A 21708-nucleotide genomic window follows, 5' to 3' on the forward strand; every position below is an offset into this window, starting at 1 on the left:
TTTATGAGGTGTTGAAATAGTAGCTGTACCCATGCACTTGTTAGAAGAATGCTGGAAATACTGTTGAAGATGGCAGAAAATATCAAAGTCAGTGCAGAATTGTTTCAGTCATGTGAATGTGGGTGAACAATCCCCATGGTAGGACACATGATTCCTCCTGGTTCAGTGTGTAATTAGAAATTATAAGCAAATTTGACATTGCGAAATTTGGTCTCTGCAAATCCTGAGAGTGTCTAGCTAACTACAGAAAGCGATGGTCCTCCTTAGGAGTTTGTTCACACCATTGGTCTTGCTGTGCATACTAGTCCCAGCTGCACTGATGTTGCTTTGCCTACTAATTCCACTGGAGTTGAAAAATTTCTGGAAATTTTGAAGCCATGGGGTAGAAATCATTTTTCACCACTTTTGGGGGGAAATTATACAATAAACTTTCCTATCAAACCTAAATGCCTACTGATTCAGCAATGTAAGATAAAATGTTTATAATTTAGTTGGCATATAAAATTGGATTATTTAGCATATTGATAGAATGTAATTATATAAATGTCCTTATTTGCAATAAGAAAACTTGCAAGTATACTCAGTACTCTAGAAGGAGTTGCAAATTGCTGTACCATTTGCTTATGTTGCACACACATTTTTTAATTTTTGCCATCTGAGAGGTAGGAAAAAACTTTTCATTGGAATAAGTGAAATGCTTCATAAGACAGTTTTTCTCACTCAGACTTCCATAGGAAGTTTTTTTCTGTACTCATAATTTCCCAGTTTTTCTACTGGAAAAATTCTTCAGACCTTTTCACACTATACATTTTGAGCATGAAAGCATTTAAGAAGCATTTTATTAACCCGAAAGCTGTTACCTTACCACAAATTTAGTTAGTCTTATAGCTGCTACTGGAGTCTTGCTCTTTTCTGTTGCTACAGACAGACTAACATGGCTACCCATCTTGATCTCTTTCATAGGAATTTTTGTTCAGTACTCTCCTAAATTTTCTAATTTTTCCTGTTGAAAAAATATCCTTTCCTGTTCCTTTAGGGTGTTTGTATAAATTCCTAAAACAGTAGCAAAATACTCCCAAATAATTGCTTTCATTACATTTTATGCAACTGCTTCAACTTGTTTTGTGTGTGTCACACACACCCATCTTGAACATGTTGGCTTTTCTCCAAAAATGCATATGTGCATGGGGGAAACCCATACATGATGTATGCACTAAAATGGGTTCACGGGTCAAATGGTGTCCTACACAATCTATAAACTAAACCTTTGTAAAGTATATGCCTCCTTATGATAATAAAGGAAGTAAATCCAAAACACTGGCAATTGCTTCCTTTTCAGGTCCTATGAGTTACAATCAGCATCTCAGCTTCCATTTGTTTTTAAATTAAATAGGACACAGCTGAATTTGGCAGTGAACAAGCAGGGTAAGGCTATGAGAAGAAAGGTTAACTAACATTAGCACTCATACAGAAAACAAGTAGGGTTGTGATAATTGGCCAGAGATAACAATTTGTAGGTATGTAGTGTTGATATAAATTTAAATGAACATGCAAAGCATATGAAATCTGCTGTTGATTCACTTTTCCTTTTTTCAACAGAAAGAAGAAAAATCATCAGTCAGCTATCCTTCTCTTCTTAGTCACATAACGTCATCTTTCATGAACCATCCTTTGATGCCAATGATTACCTATGCAGATGCAGCTATTCCACCCATTTTGAATACCTATTCTCCACTAACTTCATCCATGCCCTGTGATTTACATATGGTTAACTTAAGAACAATACAGTCAAAGGTAGGTTGAAATATATCTGCTACACATTTGTTTTAAAACACTTTATGGTGGGCTTGGGTGGGTTGACCCCCACCTCAAAGACACACAAGCCTTTCACCCTCCTTGCCACTCAGGCAGGTAAAAGCCGGGAGTCCACCACCACACACTACCTGTCTTGCCTCCACTACAGCAGGCAGAGAGCCCTGACCCAAATCCTCACAGGGTCCTTCCAATCAGCAAGCTGCTAAGTAGTAATAATACTGCAACTGTACCTACACTTTGTGGCCGGCTGTCTCAGTTGTACAGGATGCAGGAGCCAGAGTACGATTACTGAGCTCTCTGTTCTGAGACTTGCAACACAGATGTGCATTTCCTGAGTGAAGATTTACAGCTTACTTTTGCTCCTACTGCATAGGCAGCATTAACAACTGAAATTAATTTGATGTATAAATTCTCTCTGACTACCAAAGCAGAGAGTGATAAATGTTTTGTATCTTATAAACTCATAAACCACGTTATTGTGCCAGTGACAATAAGCTCATTGAAATAGTAAACATATGTTTAAAACTTTCAAATTACAGAAGTTTCAGCCATCAACTATCAGGAATTAAAGGGCTTTTCTTAGTCACGCATATCTGTAGATTGGCACTAACTTGTGTGATTTCCCCATATTACTACATATACTATGTAGTATACTATATATCAGTGTGGTTTGCCCATATTAGGGGTAAAGTAGCTTTGCAGCAGTGGCATATTCATAGTCATGTACCTACTTGGAGTGATATGCATTGCCTTCAAATTAATGTTTTTGAAAAGAAAATGTTCACACGAAGTGATAACATTTCTGACATTGCCTCTTTTTATTGAAAGACTGAATAAACACTACAGCGCGGAGAACATACAATGTTCTCATGCATGTTTACTCAGAAGTAAATACTTTGCTCTAAGCAACTTACTCCCAGATAAGTTTGAATAAGGCTGCATTATCAGTCCCTGAAACTATATGCAGTGTCATTCTCTTTCAGTGGGGAAAGGCATCCAAACTGGTTAGGTCATGCCTCTTCTCGCTCCAGGCAGGGCTATGCAAATTTTTATGTGTATGCCTTCTGGGATTGTGTGCTTGCTTCCTTCTAGTTCAAATAGTCCTGCCTCTCCAGGAGGATGCTAGAGCTTAGCTCTAATGATCTTGTGATAAAATGTGGAAAAATTCAGCTACACAGAGGGACAACAATGGAAAGCAATCCCCCCCAAAAGACCCAGGGCCCTGAGTATATGGGGAAGAGAGATCGTGTGAAGGAAAACCCTCCCCGTCTGAGGTCTCGAGCAAAGGGGATGGGCAAATGAGAGACGATGGCTCCACAGCCATACAAGCTGACTGATCAGGAGTGTCAGAGGCCCCTCCTCTTGATCAAATCTACCTTACTCTCGCTGGTAGCATAACAGCATGGAAAACGAGGAGGGTCAGCTTCTCTGCAACACAGAGGTTGCCAGGCCAAGCCATAATTTCTTCACACCGACCGTTAACAGCCTCGTGGGTTGTGAGTCAATGCCTCAGATGATGGCTGAAGCCCCCCTCGGTTCCCTCCTGGTGGACCAAGACCCCAGAATTGAGACTTCCCGGGCAAGTTTCTTCTCCTTCTGACAAGCTCAGACAGCCATTCTGGGGATGCCAGCTGCGTCAGGAGCTATGAATATGGCGAGCACGCCATTTTTTCCTGCTCTCTTTGGACTACCCCCTATAGAGTGGATGATGAAGGCTTGGAAGTTACCCTGGATGAACTCCTCACAAGTTGTGGGCCCCAGTATTAACCTCTTTTCTTCTGAAATGGGAAAGAAAATGGGGGTTGATCAAAAGGGAGCAGGGGTTGGCAGATCGTCAGCAGGTGAATGCACTGAGTCTAGGAAAAGGCTCCTAGCTCCACAGCCCCAGAGTCCTCAGACTCTTCTGTCTTATCGGCTCTGGAGAGAGTGCAGCCCAGACATAAACGTTTTAAGAAGTCAAATAAAAGTATAAGGGGGCAGATCAGACAGAGCCAGATCCCCGTCCCCGCCTCAGTCTGCAAAGCATCGCAGATGCACTCAGACAGGGAGCTCCCTCTCCCCAAGACAGGACTCTGGCTCAGAAGATTCTGTGTCAGTTAACCCTTCAGTTACTATGACATCAGAGAGAGAGGAGGGAGAGTGGTCGGGGGAGGAGTCGGATACAAAGGACAATTCAGCCAGGCTGTTCCAGCCAGAGCACTTTCAAAGGCTGCTTAAAAAGGTGGTTACCATTTTAAATTTTCCCAGCCAAGAAAACTGCAGAAACCACCCTGCCCACCCTGGATGCTAGAGGTTTTAAGAAATCATCAAAAAAGATGTCCAGCTATCCCTTTCCTGAGAACTTTGATGAAGTCATACGTTCAGAATGGTCTGTTCCTGGCTATGGGTCTACTCTGCATTCAGTTGCAAAGAGGTTTTATACCTTGCCTGATGAGGCCATGGAAAATCTCAAAGTCCCCCTAGTGGATACTCCTACGGTAGCACTGCTTTTGAGCGCAGTTCTGTCAAAAGGGATAATGTATTGAAAGACCCAGTAGACAAAAAGAACGAATCTGTCCTCAAAAAATTTCATTAGGTGGCTTCATTAGCAATAAGAGCTTCAGCTGTCCTCTCCAATTTCACCCGGGCAATTGTAATATGGACAGATGACTTACTACAACAGCCTGAACTAGATCCATTGGCTCTAAAAAGTCTCTGCTAAAAATAAAGAGAGCGACCCAGTTTGCCTCAGATGTATCACAAGACAGCATTCAATTTTGTGCCAGAGCCCAAGCAGCAAACGTTGTAAGAAGGAACCTCTGGCTGAAACACTGGAAGATAGACACTCTATCTAAGTCTAACCTATCCACTGTAAAATATTCTTGTTGTCTGTTCTTTGAATAAAGAGCGCCTGACAAAATTCTGGTTGAAACCAAGGAAAAGAAAAAGGCTATGCCATCTACCTCTTCAGATAAAGAGAGACTACGAATCAAAATCTTTTCAGTCCTTTCATTCCTACAAGACACCAATCAGACTCAGAGATAACAGGTAATCAAGACCTGGAAGGCAATTTACTTACCAGTCCAGATTCCAAGGGAGGCACTTCCCGAACCCAAAACACCAGGACTCGAGTGCTCCAATCAAAAAACCTTCAGCATGACTTCAGGATCAGGGGATGACTTTTGCTTTTCACCAACAATTGGAAAAAGACCACGACAGATCGATGGGTCTTATCCATGGTGAAAGTCAGTTACAAGATCCACTTTGTGACGCTTCCCCCACATCACTTCATACAGTCACCAGTACCCCTGGATACAGCCAAAGCAAACTTAATGCAGGAGGCAATACAGCACCTGCTGGAAATTGGAGCTATAGACCCTGTCTCTTTTCAACAATGCTTCCAAGGGGCATATTCTATCCTCTTTTTAGTCCCTAAGGAATTGGGGGACTGGAGAGCTATTTTGAATTTAAAGGACATCAATCTCCGGGTGTCACGGCAGAAATTCAGAATAGAATCCCTGCAGTCCATTTTGCAGTCAGTACAGCAAGGGGACTTTCTAATGTCCCTGGACCTCAAGGAAGCCTACCTACACATTCCTATACACCCAAGTTCCAGAAAGTATCTTCGTTTTGTCTTCAGGGAGCAGCACTATCAGTACAAGGCTCTCCCTTTCTGACTGTCATCACCCCCAAGGGTGTTTACGAAGGTACTAATTACCTTAGTGGCAGCCCTAAGGCAGCAAGGAATTCATACCTATTCCTATTTGGACGATATACTTATAAGGGCACCAGACAAGGAGAAGTACAGCTCATACACACAGACAGTAGTGCAGCTCCTCCAAGACCATGAGTTTCTGATAAACATATAACCCTTTTGTGCACATAACACACAAAAGGGTTAGATGATTCCATCACAAAGTTTGAAACATCTGGGTGCCAAGATAGACACTCTAGTAGCGAAGGTCTACCTGCCATTGGAAAGACAATTAAAAGTCAGAAAAGCCAATTACAACCGTACTATGTCAAAAGAAAGCCGATGTAATGACGCTGGCACAACTGTTTGGACTTCTCATATCTACAATACACTTAGTAACATGGGCCAGGTTTCACACAAGAACACTGCAGTGGACTCTGATCCCTTACCAAAGGGATATAAGGAAGAAGAGACACAAAAGCATCATGCTGACTACGGCTTTAAAGAGTTCTCCAGTATGGTGGACATCTCTGTCAAATCTGGCTCAGGGTGTTCCCCTTTGCCCAAACAGTCAGATCATAGTCACAACAGATGCCAGCCTGAGAGGTTGGGGAGCCCAATGCTTGGACAAGGTAGTTCAAGGGAAATGGTCCCAAGCAGAGAGAAGGAACAGCATCAATTGGCTGGAGCTCAGAGCAATAACATTGGCATTGCTAGGCTTCCGGAAGCAGATCAGGAAGAAATCTGTGCTGGTAAAGATGGATAATATAACTACCAAAGTACACACAAACTGTCAAGAAGGAACAAGAGCTCTTCCTTTGCACCAGGAAGCTGTACAGATTTTTCAGTGGGCAGAAAAACACCTACGAAGTCTTCGGGCTCAACATATCCAGGGAATGTTAAACAAGCGGATTGGTTGAGTCAAGAAGCAGAGTGAAAACCACACTCGGAGATTAGTAAAGATTCTCAAATATACTATTTTTAAATGAATTAATCTCTAAACATATAAAGTGCCGAGTGCAATCAGAATACATAGTCAGCTGCATCAATTTCAAAGAAACACAGTTTCTGAAATTCTGAGAAAGAATTTCTCAGAATTTTGGAAACTATGTTGGTACACTTACTTGGATATCATCATCAGTTTGGATTGGAGAATCTTTGGAGTCTCCCTCCTGGAGTTTGCTCTGCTCCATCTACAAGAAAACATTAAGAGAAAGCTTAAATTCTTGTGGAAACAATGTTGGTAAACTCTTTTGGATACAACCACCAAAGTTCATTGATTGATAAAAAAACCGTTTTGGAAGTGGCACTGGAGGACTTGAATATACAATCCACTTTAAATGTTAGAGGACTTGAATATATGGTCTACCTTAAATATTTTGCAAATGTTTTGACAAATGATTATCTATAATTTTTCTAAGATTGGATACATTGTATATGAATCTTGTGTGTAATCTTCTGATACTGTGTTTGAAATTAATGCAGCTGACTATATATATTCTGATTGCACTTGGCACTTTATATCTTTAGCAATTAATTAATTCATTTACAAATAGCATATTTGAGAGTCTTTACTAATCTCCGAGTGTGGTTTTCACTCTGCTTCTTAGCTCAGTCTTGGGGATGCCTCTTCTTTGGTTGGTGTTGATTGGTTGAGTTGGCAGGACCTGGAGCAGGCAGAGTGGTCTCTGAATGACCAAGTGTTTCAGGACATCACCAAGCGTTATGGAATACTAGTAATGGACTTGTTTGCGACTGCCAAGAATGGGAAAGTACTAAGATTCCTGTGTATTGTCGAAGGCTTTCACGGCCGGAGAACGATGGTTGTTGGGGGTTTTCCGGGCTGTATTGCCGTGGTCTTGGCATTGTAGTTCCTGACGTTTTGCCAGCAGCTGTGGCTGGCATCTTCAGAGGTGTAGCACCAAAAGACAGAGATCTCTCAGTGTCACAGTGTGGAAAAGATGTAGGTCATTTGTATCTACTCAGGAGGGGTGGGGTTGAGCTGAGGCCGTGAAAGCCTTCGACAATACATCGAACACCTCTACGGGGAGGAAACATTCCAACAGACCCGAAGATTGGAAACACTTCGGAACAAGAAAGCACATCTACTCTGTTCTTTGACCTTTCTTCTACGCTGCAGGGACACAAGAACCATTCCATCTTTTCTCACAACTAAAAGAATCTTCAAAACCACACAGGCGAACCGCATTTATGACCGTCTAGAACAGGCCCTCTTACGTGAGAGAATCCACACTACCCGCAGAGAACTTGCTGCCACAGACAAGGAGCTATTTTGCTTGCATATCAACACCAGCCATAAAATGAGAAGTCAGGATTGGGACAAGGTCGATAATCTCACCTACAGGAAGATGGAACAAGTGTTTACCAACCACACATCCAGACAGAAGCAGAAGTTTAACAAACTACAGGAAAAAAGACAGACAAGCCCAATGCTCGACAATGCACGCATTGTCATCAATCTGACAGACCGTCAACTCTCACCAGAAGAAACCTCCATCTTGGCAAAGGGAGGAAACTTTGCAGTCACCCCCACCAGAATTCCTGTGGAAGACATCATTGCAAATGTAGAAGCTGCCATCCGTCATCTACCTGAAGAGGAAGCTGAGGAAATAAGAGGAGAGACAGCCAGGATTCTACGAAAGGCAAAGCTTCCCACCAGCAATATAACACGCAAGGAGAGAAATGCCATCAAGACCCTCAATGCAGATCCAGACATCATCATTCTACCAGCTGATAAAGGCAATGCTACAGTGATCATGAAAACGGAGGAATACAAAAAGAAGATTAAGGAACTCCTGGACCCCTCCACCTACAAAAAACTAAAACGAGATCCCACTTGCAAAATCACCAGGCTAACAAATGCGCTGATCAAGAATTCCTCACTACATCCCGACACGCACAGAAAACTATGCAAGACTGAAGCACAGCCACCTAGACTATATGGACTCCCCAAAATACATAAAGATTCAGTCCCACTCCGACCCATTGTGAGTGCCATTGGTTCACCGACATATGAATTAGCTAGACATCTGGCAGATCTCCTGCAGGACCACATCGGGAAAACCTCGTCTTACATCAAAGATTCAGCAGATTTCATCAACAAAATCAGTTCTCTGAAACTCAATCCACAAGACATACTTGTCAGTTTTGATGTTGTATCCCTGTTTACCAAGGTTCCAGTAAAAGACACTATTGCACTGATTAATCAGATTTTCCCAGAGGATGTAACAGCCTTATTCCATCATTGTCTGACAACCAGTTACTTCCAATGGGACAACGAATTCTATGAACAGATGGATGGGGTGGCCATGGGGAGCCCACTCAGCCCAGTTATAGCAAACTTCTACATGGAACATTTTGAAAAAACAGCTCTAGAATCAGCACCCCACAAACCCAGTGTATGGTTCCGGTTTGTGGATGATACATTCATCATTTGGAGCCATGGGGAGGAAGAATTGAGGGAGTTTTTGAATCATCTCAACAACATCCACCTGAACATACAATTCACAATGGAGAAAGAAAGTGAGGGAAAACTCTCATTCCTGGATACCTTGGTCATCCGCAAAGCAAACTTTCAGTTAGGTCACAAGGTCTACAGGAAACCAACTCACACTGATCGGTACTTACACAAAAACTCCAATCACCACCCCCGACAGAAAAGAGGCATAATGAAAACATTAGTGGATCGTGCAAGACGGATATGTGAGCCGCGCTTTCTCAATGAGGAAATTAATCATCTAAACCACGCACTTCAGGCAAATGGCTACTCCAGAAATGAAATCCGAAGAGCAATCAAACCCAGGATGAATCAAACAACCAAGGAAAAACAGTCACCTACAGGAAAAGTGTTTTTGCCATATATCAAAGGAATTACTGATCAGATGGGAAAGCTTATGGAAAAGCATAACCTTCAAGCAGTATTCAGACCCACCCGAAAAATACAACAGATGCTACGATCAGCAAAAGACAGCAGAGACCCCCTCACCTCTGCAGGAGTATACCGTATACCCTGCAGCTGTGGACAAGTTTACATCGGGACCACAAAGCGTAGCATCCAGACAAGAATAAAAGAACATGAAAGACACTGCAGACTTGGACAGCCTGAAAAATCAGCAGTGGCTGAACATAGCCTAACTCAAACAGGGCACAGTATCTTATTCCAGGACACCAAAATACTGGACAACACTTCCAACTACTTTGTCAGACTGCACAGGGAAGCCATTGAAATTCACAAGCATAAGCAAAACTTCAACAGGAAAGAAGAAACCTTAAGAATGAACAGAGCATGGGCTCCAGTTCTGAAAAACACCAGGCCAACAAAACACTCCACACCCGACAATAGCCCTGCAGAGAAGATTAGCACATCAAGCACCAATCCATATGCAAAAGAACCTCCTCAGGTTACAGTGAAGCCTCCCGCCATTAGCATTCCACACCCTGGGAAACTCTTACAGAATGACTCAGCTCAACCCCACCCCTCCTGAGTAGATACAAATGACCTACATCTTTTCCACCCTGTGACACTGAGAGATCTCTGTCTTTTGGTGCTACACCTCTGAAGATGCCAGCCACAGCTGCTGGCGAAACGTCAGGAACTACAATGCCAAGACCACGGCAATACAGCCCGGAAAACCCCCAACAACCATACTAAGATTCCTGTTCAGGTTCAACGAGAGAGGGGCAGAAGGGATAGATGCCCTGCATTGGACTTGGCCAAAAGGCCTACTTTATGCCTTTCCACCACTGCCGATCATCACCATAGTACTAACAAAGATAAGGCATGAAAAAGCAGACATCATTCTACTGGCCCTGTACTGGCCAAGGAGAATGTGGTTTCCAAACTGATTCAGATGTCCATCAGCAGACCATGGAGACTTCTGGTCAGACACAACCTGCTGTCGCAGGGACCAATCTATCATCTGGATCCATCCTGGATAAAATTGACGGCATGGAGACTGAACGGAATGACCTTGAACTAGAGGGACTACCTAGAGAAATCATAGACATTATGTTCCAAACAAGACGACCGGCCACCAGGAAAATATACAATTATACATGGGCAACCTTCTATTCCTGGTCTATTAGCCAAAATAAGGACCCATGGAACCCGTCTAGACAGGAAATTATCTCCTTTCTACAGATGGATTAGAAAAAAGGTCTAAGGCCCGATACATTAAAACGACAAGTAGCAGCTATTGCTGCTGTGCTCAGCAACAGGGGATTAGGTAACTTAGCCTCTGGTAAACAGATCAGACATTACATAAAGGGGACGATGCAACTGGCACCCCCTGTGCAACACAGATTTCCAACATGAAGTCTGTCCAAGGTGTTGCAGGCCCTCACAAAGGCTCCTTTTGAACCCTTACTTACTGCAGAACTTAACATTTTTCATGGAAAGTTGCCTTCCTAGTTGCCATTAGCTCAGCCAGGAGGGTGTCAGAGCTAGAGGCCCTTTCTATATGGAAGGAACTTTGTATCTTTCAAAAGGATTCAGTGGTACTTAGAACTGATCCTTCTTTTGTTCCTAAGGTACTCTCCCCGTATCACATAAACCAGAAATTGACACTACCTTCATTCTGCCCTAAGCCCAAGCATCCTAAGGAGGTGCTATAGCATAAATTCAGTCAGGAGGGGTTTTTGTATTTATATCAAAAGGACAGCCACTACCAGATAATCGGATTCTCTTTTTGTCTCTCATGGAACACAAAATTTAGGCAAAAAGGTTTCAAAGTCAACCATAGCCTACTGGATAAGAATGTGCATTCGCAAGGCACATGAGGTCCAAGCCCTCAGGGCACCCACGGGTGTGACTGCTCATTCCACCAGGGCAGCAGCTGCATCTGCTACTTTTTCCAACAGGGTTCCTGTAGAGGAGATATATAGAGTGGCAACTTGGTCGTCATTTAACACTTTTGTAAGGCACTATAGAATTGATCAACAGAATTCTGTAGAAACTGCATTTGGGAGAAGGGTACTCTAAAGGGTGTTGGAACAGTAAATTAAGTTTTTCCCACCCGAACTGTGCTTGGTTACATAACCAGTTTGGATGCCTTCCCCCAGTGAAGGAGAACAAAACATTGGAAAGAACTTACCTGAAGGTTTCTTCTCTTCAGTGGGGCGAAGGCATCCAGTTCTCCCACCCAGTTTTCAGGTTGCTGGTGTTACAGTTATATTATATTACAGTAAGGTTATATCTATGCCACTATTAGTTTTTTGGATGTTCTTGGTTTGAATATATATATAGAGAGAGAAATTGATACAATAAAAGGTTGAATTAACCATCCTGAGCTAAGCTTATGTCTGGGAGGGAAGCACGTGCACAATCCCAGAAGGCATATACCTAAAAATTTGCATAGCCTTGCCTGGAGCGAGAAGAGGCATGGCCTAACCAGCTTGGATGCCTTTGCCCCACTGTTTTGTTCTCCCAACTGGTTGTGAGCTTTGCACTGCTAGCTCACTGCTGACAAAAAAGGGACTCAAAGTGCTTTAGTTTTTAAAAAATGATGCATTTTCTACACATTCTTTAGTCTCCCAATTCATCCTTTTGAAGGATGGGTGAGAAACTGCTGGCATGTCTGTTATTGGAGCCATTGTAGGTGTATGTTAACATTCTTGGGTGCTGAACTCTTAAAATATTTGTTTTCTTTCTTTTTTTTTTTGAAAAAAATTTATTAGGTGAGAATATTAATACATACAACTTTCAAATAACATCTCAATATCATTTCCCCCACCCTTTCCCTCCCCCCCTTTTCAGGACTTCCAACAGCTTTCCAACCCTATATCTTAATCTATTTTTAATCTATCCCCTTTTTCTATCACTCATTATATCATGTTTACATTCTGCTTTGTTAAGCTAAGGTCTATCTATTAGCTTCAGATCTATTATTATTAACTTAAAATCTGTTATCTATTACTATCTGTTAACTTTAGATATATTTAAATTTAAGCTAACAATTAAATAAAATATCTACTTTATTAACTATCTATTAACTCCACATCCACTTAAATTTAAGCTAACAATTAGCTAATACTTCACTCCATATGGTAAAGATTCCATCTCTTCCAATAAAAAGAAACCCATTCTAATAATTTTCGAATTGCCATAGTTCCCCTTTCACGTCCCACTTCTTTTCTCAATATGTTTTCAGTATTCTCCAGTCAGTAAAGAATTCTGACAGATTCTGATCTCTCAGCTTTCTTGTCATTTTATCCATTTCTGCCATGTACAGCAATTTATGCATCCAGTCTTCAATAGTTGGTATTTCTTGCACCTTCCATTTCTGCGCATATAAAAGTCTTGCTTCCATCGTCATGTAGAATAGTAATGTTCTGTATTGCATAGGAACATCTTCCATACTTAAATTCAGTAGCAATAGCTCTGGGTTCTTCTTTATTTGGGTCTGCAAAATCTCATTTATTACTTCTAAAATATCTCCCCAGTACTGTCTAGCTACATCACACGTCCACCACATATGATACAATGATCCTTCATGCTTTTTACATTTCCAGCATTTATCTGACATATTTGCATTTCCAAGCGCAATTTTCTTAGGCGTTAAATACCATCTATAAATCATCTTATAGACATTCTCTTTAATACTGGTACAAGTTGAAATCTTCAATGTAGTTTTCCATAAATATTCCCATGACTCCATTGTTATTTCTTTGTGACAGTTAATTGCCCACTTCACCATCTGTACTTTGACTGTCTCATCCTCTGTATACCACTTCAAAAGTATTTTATAAGTTTTAGATATCTTCTTTTTACTTTCTTGTAGTATAGTCTCTTCCAACTCTTGAGTTTTTCCATTTGATTCCTCCTTTTGAACAATCCGAGTTGTAAAGGTCTCTAATCTGTCTATATTGGAACCATCCATAACAGGAGGATAACTCTTCCTCCATTTTGATTCTTATCGTTTTTTGTTCCATAATCAATATCTCTTTATATGGTAAACATTGTTCTTCATTATAGATAGCTCTCGGATCGATCACTTCAAACGGTACCACCCAAGAGGGGATACCTTCACCCAGATATTTTTTATATTTTTTCCAGACCGTGAAGAGGCTCCTTCTAATATAATGGTGCAAAAACATAGAGTCAGCTTTTATTTTATCCTGCCACAAATAGGCATGCCATCCAAACAACTTCTTATAACCTTCCAATGTTAAGAGTTTGCGGTCTTTCAGTGACATCCACTCTTTTAGCCAGACCAAACATACTGCTTCATGATATAATCTAATATTCGGCAACTGCAGTCCACCTCTTTCTTTAGCGTCACACAGAACTTTCATTTTTACTCAAGGTTTCTTGCCTGCCCACACAAAGTCAGAGATCTTCCTCTGCCGTTTTTCAAATTGTTTGGTATCTCTAATCATTGGAATTGTTTGTAATAGGAACATAATCCGTGGTAACACATTCATCTTAACTGCCGCTATTCTTCCCAGCCATGACAGATTTAATTTATTCCATTTAATCAAGTCTCTATCAATCTGTTGCCATAGCTTTTCATAGTTGTTCTTAAATAAATCAATATTTTTCGCAGTTATCTCAATTCCAACATATTTAACTTTATGTGTTACTTCACAGTCAATAAGTTCCATTAACTCTTGTTGCTTTTGTTTAGTCATATTCTTGCATAGTATCTTTGATTTCTTCTTATTAACATAAAATCCAGCCAGATCTCCGAACTCCTTTATCTTATCAAGCAACTTCGGCATGTTTTGTATTGCATCTTCCACTATAACCATCACATCATACGCAAAAGCTTTAACCTTGTAGGTAAATTCTTTAATCTTTATGCCTCTTATAGTATCATCTTCTCATATTTGAATCAATAGCAGTTCCAAAATCAAAATGAACAACAATGGAGATAATGGGCACCCCTGTCTTGTACCCTTTCTTATTTCCAATTTTTTTGTTAAATCGTCATTTACTACAATTGCCGCACATTGGTCTCTGTATATTGCTTTTACTGCTTGAATAAAATCTTTTCCTATTTAACTCTTAAAATATTTGGATGTGACTTTCAGATACTAATATATTTTAAATAATCTTGAGAGATATTTTGGTTAAGTCTGATGCCAATTTGTTTTTTGTGTTACTTAGTGAGTTGCCTAGTATATAAAGTGGTTGTTCATTTCATTGATATGTCTGAAATACTCTTTAATTCTGTTCCGAGTAATGAATCTGGATCTTGGGAGCTTGAAGCTTATTGCTTGAAGCTGCTAATTTTCTCTGCTCATTTTCAGGCTGATCCAGGGCCGTCTGATGAAGCAGCCCTGATCCTTCACAGGAAGGGATTTGATTGTAGGTTTGCAAACACAGATCTGGGGCTTTTCTGTTCTACAACTCAGGGAAAGGTATTTCTGCAGTATTTTAACTTACTCTTTGTTGGGTGACTGAAAAATACGGTGGCTGAAATCTAAGAGCCACTTTGGGCGTAGTTTGGGTGTACCCATAGGATCTTTGACCTGTTTTACTGTTAACAGCAGACATCCATACTGTTGTTGAAAATTATCTCTATTTTAAGAGAAGTTTGTTATGAGAGAGAGGAGACTGTTTGAGAAACTAAACACCGAAGCTCCCTTCTGAGCAGAATTCATAGTGGTGTTCTTGCAGTTTTAGACATTTTAGTTTAAAATGGCAGTCGTATATCGCAAAGTGTTTACAAGAAACTGATGTGCACTGCCAACTGATGAAGGAAAAGTAGGTGGGACAAAGGCAACCTATTTAACATTTTTGGTCCTATTGAAAATGTTAAACATTTTTAATAATATCTTGCATTTCAAAGGTTTATTTACTGTAAAAAGGAGAAAGAGTTTTTCTTCATGGTGAGTTACCCATCCCTGGTATAACTATTCGGTTCATGTCTTGTTAAAGGTGATTTACAGTGAAAGTCTTTTCATTGTAAGTTTCTACAGTTATAAAATGTATACGTGGTTAAAAGTCCAAAATAAAAAATGCCTGAGCACACACTGGAATGAGACACTGTAAATAAGATACAGTGTAAATAAGTATCTGTAAATAAGATAACAAATTTCAGTGAACACTGAACAATTGAATACAAAAGTTTTCTATGCAAAACAAACTTGCCTACAAACTGTAGTATTTATAGTGTCTCATTCCAGTGTGCGCTCAGGCATTTTTATTTTGGTTCTGTACATTGGGATCCTTCTTACGTATTTCTTACGTAATCACCTGTGTGGTTAAAAGTCCAGTCACCATATGGCAAGAATCATGATCATCATCATAAAGTGGTTTCCCTTTAAGAGATATAGGAAACTGTAGCTAGTGTAGCTTTACTTTTTTTCTGACTCTTCCAAGTAGGTCAAGAGTCAGTGTGCTGGCACTGTTTCCCTCCACTGTGCAGAGTTTTTCCACTTAGTGATTTTCAAAAGAAAAATGCGGAAGTTAAAGCCTGTTTTCCCTCTCACAAGTCTTCCAGATCAAATTGCAGCCTTTACATTTTATAAACTGGAAACACATTCTAAATGAAATAGAACAGAGTTCTGGTTTAGAAGAATCTTAAGTGTGAACTTTAAAGTTGGTGTTGGATTGCATGTGGAAGTAATGACCTTGTTTGTAATTTTCAGCTAAAAGTGCACAAACTCTTCAAGCTCCATGTGGAAAGTCTTACACCTACATCTTTATCTTTGATGCATTCACCTCCAGATGCCAAAAACATAAGTGAGATCAGTGTGAGTTCTATGGAAATAAACACATACAGAATTCAACTGAGATGAAAACTGACTTTAGAACTCAGATATTAAAATAATCTGCAGCTTTTGTCTTCTCAAAGATTGGTGTGCAATAAGCACATTTTAATTCCAGCTTCTGGATACTGTGACAGTACATGCATTCTAGAATTTATTTGATCCAACAAAGTAAAAAGCCATGATGCAAGAAACTCTTTTTTCTCTAATAAAAACACGAACAACAGTATAAAAATGCAACAAATGGAGAAAAAACAAAGGATACTACGTCTCACCAACTAAATGAATCTCAGGTTAAACGTTAGTTTTTGGCTTCTGAATTTATGATTTTGTGTTTGAAAAGGAGGAAAAGTCTTTTTTATGCTTTGTTGTTCATCAGTGGGTCTAAATATATATTGTTGAAATCCCAGACACATATTGGAATTGCTGAAATTGCTTTGGCAAAGCTATTGTCCAAATTACCTGTAAAGACTTCTATAAATGAGGAAATTTCAATTTGTTCCAAATGGAGTCTGAATTTATTCCACTTGGGAAGCAGAGTGAAGTCCAAGAGCCTTTGATGTGTGTTTAATCATAATTAATCTTATTATCCTAGCTTCTTGAAGTGCAGAACTTAATTTCTGGAATTTTAAATTAATCTTTCCATGGAAAATATAAACAACTTTCTTTTTGTTACTTGACACATTGGGATATGTGCAATTACTCCATTATATAGAGTAAGGAAAGTCAAGTCTATTATTTCATGAATACAAGATTTTTTACAGAATATTTGGATACTAATGCTCTCAGAAACGTGTTTTCTATTTCAAGATTACCATATCAAAATAAATGTGCCTTATTTTTTTATGTGTCTTGTTACTCCTTTGTCCATGCAGTATGTGCTTTTGGAATAGGTGGTAGTTGTTTTATAATGCATTAAACCATGTATCTTTTATTTGACAATGATGGCCACATACTTCTCTTCTGCACCAAATTTGTCTTGATGGTGTTCTGAATGCTCTGACTATTTGAATGTAGTAATCTGATTGTCATAAAGCAAAACAATGGCGGAATAAATCATACTATAAAATTCAGCTGCTATCAACCGCTACAAACACATATTTGATAGCATGCAGGGCACACCATTTGTTTAAAGGTACCACAGAAATGTCTATCGTAGCAAACAGTGCATTGAGAATCATGTGCCTATATTTTTGAGCAATCTGTTGTCTGAACTCAGTCACTACATGCTTATGTTGCCAATATTGGTTGTTGAGTAATAGCTTCAAAAATGTTTTTCACCTCAAGTATTTTATATTGAGTTCTTGAAGCCATGTGGGCTTGCAGATTCCACTTCTCTGAATAAAACTGTTGTTTACAAATCAAGCCTATTCAATTACATTGCAGTATGTTTCTTCTTCCTACCCTGACCTTTATTTTGCTTCAGTTTATACAAATATGAATAATTCTCTTTAAATCTAATAAATGTTTTAATAAGTGAAAAAAATTGCTTTTTACATAGTCAGATCTTTTAGTCATGCTTCCAGTCTTAAAGATGGCATTAACATGCTAATGTTCTTCATAACGTTCAAATTTGAAGGGGGGTGGGCTGTCTTCACATTGTATAGTTTCTCTACGTCAGTTTAGTATTAGCACAATTTCATGTGGATTGCTAGAGAATGGTTGGGGATTATACAGAATTGTAAACAAATGATTTTATGCAATAAACATGCAGTTTTTTAAATATTTTCCTTTAGGTCAAATCTTTAGCTTTCGGAAGTTCTTATAACTCCTTTTTTTAGTTTTATATACTATGATAAAGATACATCAGAAACTTCTCATCTCTGAAAAAGTATTTAAAATCAGTTTCTGAGGAATAAACATTGATGCAATAACTTGTAATGTTGGCTCGTAGAACATACTTCCAAAGAGTCAGTGTCACATGGTAAGAACTGCAGTCCAACGCTAAATATGGGTATTCATAAATTTAATGGGTCTTTATTTTCTAATAAGTTTTGGATTGCAGCTTATATTTTCTTTTAAAAAACAAGAACCAGCTGTACAATCATGCCTAAATGATCTTCAACCAGCAGATTTCTGCTTTATTTGAATTTATTTTGCAGAACTTTCTTCGAGGTAATGATGATTGCTACAAACTTGAGCCAGATTTTTATCAGGCAAAGTTACTGTCAAACTCCCATTGATTTTCCTGTTTTCTTGTATTCCTTGTGAATGCATTTCCCGTAGTTGTATACTCAATATTTTGGTGGTGCCTTTTTATGCCTATACATGTTTTATGACCAGTTTGTCATGTATTCCATTAAAAATGCTTAAAATTGTTTTCTATATAGAGGTTTGTGTTTGTTCAATAAACTGTTTAAAGGATTATATCATACTCTTCCTAACAAAGTTTTCTTGTGAAAGAATTCTACCATGCTAAAGATTATTTAATTTTACATTTTGTTTCATTTGCTCACACTGTCTCTTAATACCAGCTGACTTGATTGGAAAGTTTTCATATTTTCTTCTGGGCAGATTTTATATCTTTTTGGGGAGAAATGTAATATAAGTTTGCTAATAAAAATCCTCTGATGGTACATCTGTGTCATGCTGCCTTGATCACAATTTTAGATACAAAAATGTAACCACAAAATAAAGTTGGCTTATTTTTTAAAAAAGAAGCTCCTTATAAGTGAATAATGAGGTATTCATTAGGCAGGGGGGAAGGTGGGTTTATCAATATGTTCATTGTATTTGAAAATAAAAGGTGGGTAAATAGCTTTCTAAAAACATATGCCTTATATTTTGATCAAGTGACAGGGATTGACAGCATAGTTTTAAGCCATTGCTGATATCTCAAGGAACAGCTTTCATGTGCACGCACTTGGCTTCAGTGATGAATTTTACTACATTTTAAGTCTAGTTTTATTTATGAAGGAGAAATATGGTATTCATTTGAAATGTTTATACGGTGCCTACAACATGCCATTTAAAACTTACATCTGTATAACTAAGACAATAAAAACAGTAGAGAAGATGCCAGAGAAAAGCAAAGTGTGGAATCCATTTTAAGCTCCAGTAGTAGTATGTCAGTTTACTTGGAACTTAAATGCTAGCAAATTAGTTGCTTGTCAGATAGATGTTAGTTGGGAGTTACATGGCTAGGCTGCTAGAATCAACTTCAGCATCCCCTCTTCCCTCAGTAAAGTCGCCAGCAACCTGGAGAAAAAGTGTCATGGCCCTTCAATAGAGGCTTAATGTCTGGCAATGGGCGAGTGAAGCTTTTCATGGTGGGGAGGTAAATAACATTCCATTAAGCCTCTATTAAAGGAGTAAGACATTCTCCCCCAGGCTGTTAGAGAATCTGTCAGGATTCCACATTTATATTTTAACTAATTTCAAACCTTTTAATTTCAAACTAATTTCAAAGAATGTATGAAATGTTTAACTACTCTGCAAAAAAGGTGGCATTGAGAAGTTCTGTGTCAGTTGCTGATCAAAGGCGATAGAGATTTTTCCTAAATACCACACTTCAGTGTAGATTTCATAATTGCATCAATACTAAGTTAATTGCTAAAGGAACAAGAATATATGCAATAACTTTAATGGTCTCAGTGAAAATACAATTTAAAGATTAGAGGGAAACTAAAGATAATGAAAACACATACATACCCCCTTCCCTATTTCTGACATGCTTGTGACTTAATGGTTCTGGTTCTTCAGCTACTGCTGTTGAGGCTATTGCTGTGAAGCTGGACCTGCACATTATCTTGAAGAAAGCACCCTTTGTAGGTAAATGGGAGATGGGCCTCAACACTTATTTTCTCTGTCTCCCCTCCACTCTCTCCTTGGGAAATGGATTGATAATGCATGAAAAGTAGGGAGAACATCCAAGGGAGAAGTATTGCGGGATCTGAGTGAAAGAATAGGACATGGCAAGTGTGGTCTGTGCCTAGAATCTTGATAGTTCCCACAGTTGCAGATGAAAACTCCCCTGGGGGAGTAAGGAAGGGGCATGAATCAGAGAGAGAGGTTGCTTTAGGCAAGAAAGTGTTAGCTGGACTGAAATTCCTTCCATTTTCTGGATCTGTTCTGAAGTTCTGTCCTTTAGGCAACTGTAATCCAAAAATGATACTTACTTTAAAGATTTTATGGACTACAAAGTGGCAGAAAGTTTAACAACGCCTGGAAATGATGAGTCAAACCTAGTGAATAACTGGGCCAGCCAGCCGTTAGGGCTGTGGTTTCATTGTCTCTGTAGGACTCTGGTTTTCATGAAAAAGAGATGTATGTCCAGCAGTGGTTGAATAAGCAATTGATGGCTAATACTGAAATCTCTATTCTGATCTACTCTTCTGTTCCAACAAAGGGTTTAATTCAGTTTTGTGGATTTGAATTCTCCTTGAAATCTGTTAAATACAGTTGGTTGGTCAAACATACTGAACATAGGCAAAGGAGGAAGGATAGTATGGGATGTTTTGTGCTCAGCATGCTTTATTTGGTGGACCTTGGCCAATAGTGTTCCTTGGAATATAGGTTAATTGCCTTATATCTTTTGGATATGGTGACCCACAAATTCAAGTGATCCAATCAAGCAAAATAAGACCTTGGTGCCCACCTAGTCAGCATTCTGTTTTCTACAATGGCCAACCATATGATTTTGAGAAATCAACAAATACCATATTCTGCTATGAACCCCAAGGAAGTAGCATTCTGAAGTACACAGCCTTTGTATATGAGGGCTATATTCTAGACTTTGACCGCCATCTTCTCCATTACGTTCTATGCTCCCTTTTAAGATTCTAAGAAACACACTGTAGTAACCATTAGGACACATTTTATTTGAATGTTTATCAATGAGCTTGCATATGTAGTGAAGAGAACCCATCTAAGGTATGACATGAAAGATACTGTGTCTAGGGTTAGATCTTAGATTCCAAAATACAGATCAAAGCCTTGCCCCAAAGTTGCTTCTTATTGGAGCTACTTCACACATGATGGTTTTCCTACAAAACTATTATTCTGCATAGGAAAATGTGTATACCTGTAAAGTTGCTAGTTGCTGGATGGCCCTCTCCCTCATTGCAAATGGTGGGAAAAGTGAGAATGTAAGAAACTGGCATGGAGGAAGGAGAGAGCAATGCAAAGGGCAGGGACAACTGTTAGGAAAGGCTGGCCTGCAACCCACTTTCAGAGGTTTCGTGGCCCATTTCTGGGTCCTGACCCACAAGTTGGGTAACACTGCCTTATACTACTGAGTAACTGCAAGTATGCCACTCCCCCTTCATCCTATCTGGTTAAAGAACTCCTAAATATTGTGGGGTGTGATTCTGAGCAAGCCCAACTCTTGATCCCCTATTTTTGGCTTTTAAGTAGTGGCCTTCTCTATCCCTTATAGGATCTAGCACATTTTGATGCGGCTTAAATGGTTGGCAATAGCAATGATAAGAGCTGAGATGAAATCTCTTTCAGTTCTGCTATCTGGAACAAGGGTTCCTCTTCAGCAA

At 39.4% G+C, this 21708-nt stretch overlaps 1 protein-coding gene across 1 annotated transcript in view; it reads left to right on the forward strand.

The window, feature by feature from the left end:
* Positions 1 to 18798, forward strand: part of MAN2A1 (mannosidase alpha class 2A member 1) — a 101842-nt gene extending 83044 nt beyond the window's left edge. Inside the window, exons 20-22 of the mRNA XM_054986190.1 lie at positions 1600 to 1794; positions 14759 to 14869; positions 16103 to 18798. Of these exons, the coding sequence (XP_054842165.1) occupies positions 1600 to 1794; positions 14759 to 14869; positions 16103 to 16252 (456 nt within the window). The 3' untranslated portion in view covers positions 16253 to 18798. The remainder of the gene's footprint in view (positions 1 to 1599; positions 1795 to 14758; positions 14870 to 16102) is intronic.
* Positions 18799 to 21708: the final 2910 nt, after the last annotated feature.

The sequence above is a fragment of the Eublepharis macularius genome, chromosome 8 (assembly GCF_028583425.1).
Source record: "Eublepharis macularius isolate TG4126 chromosome 8, MPM_Emac_v1.0, whole genome shotgun sequence".
Taxonomy (NCBI): domain Eukaryota; kingdom Metazoa; phylum Chordata; class Lepidosauria; order Squamata; family Eublepharidae; genus Eublepharis; species Eublepharis macularius.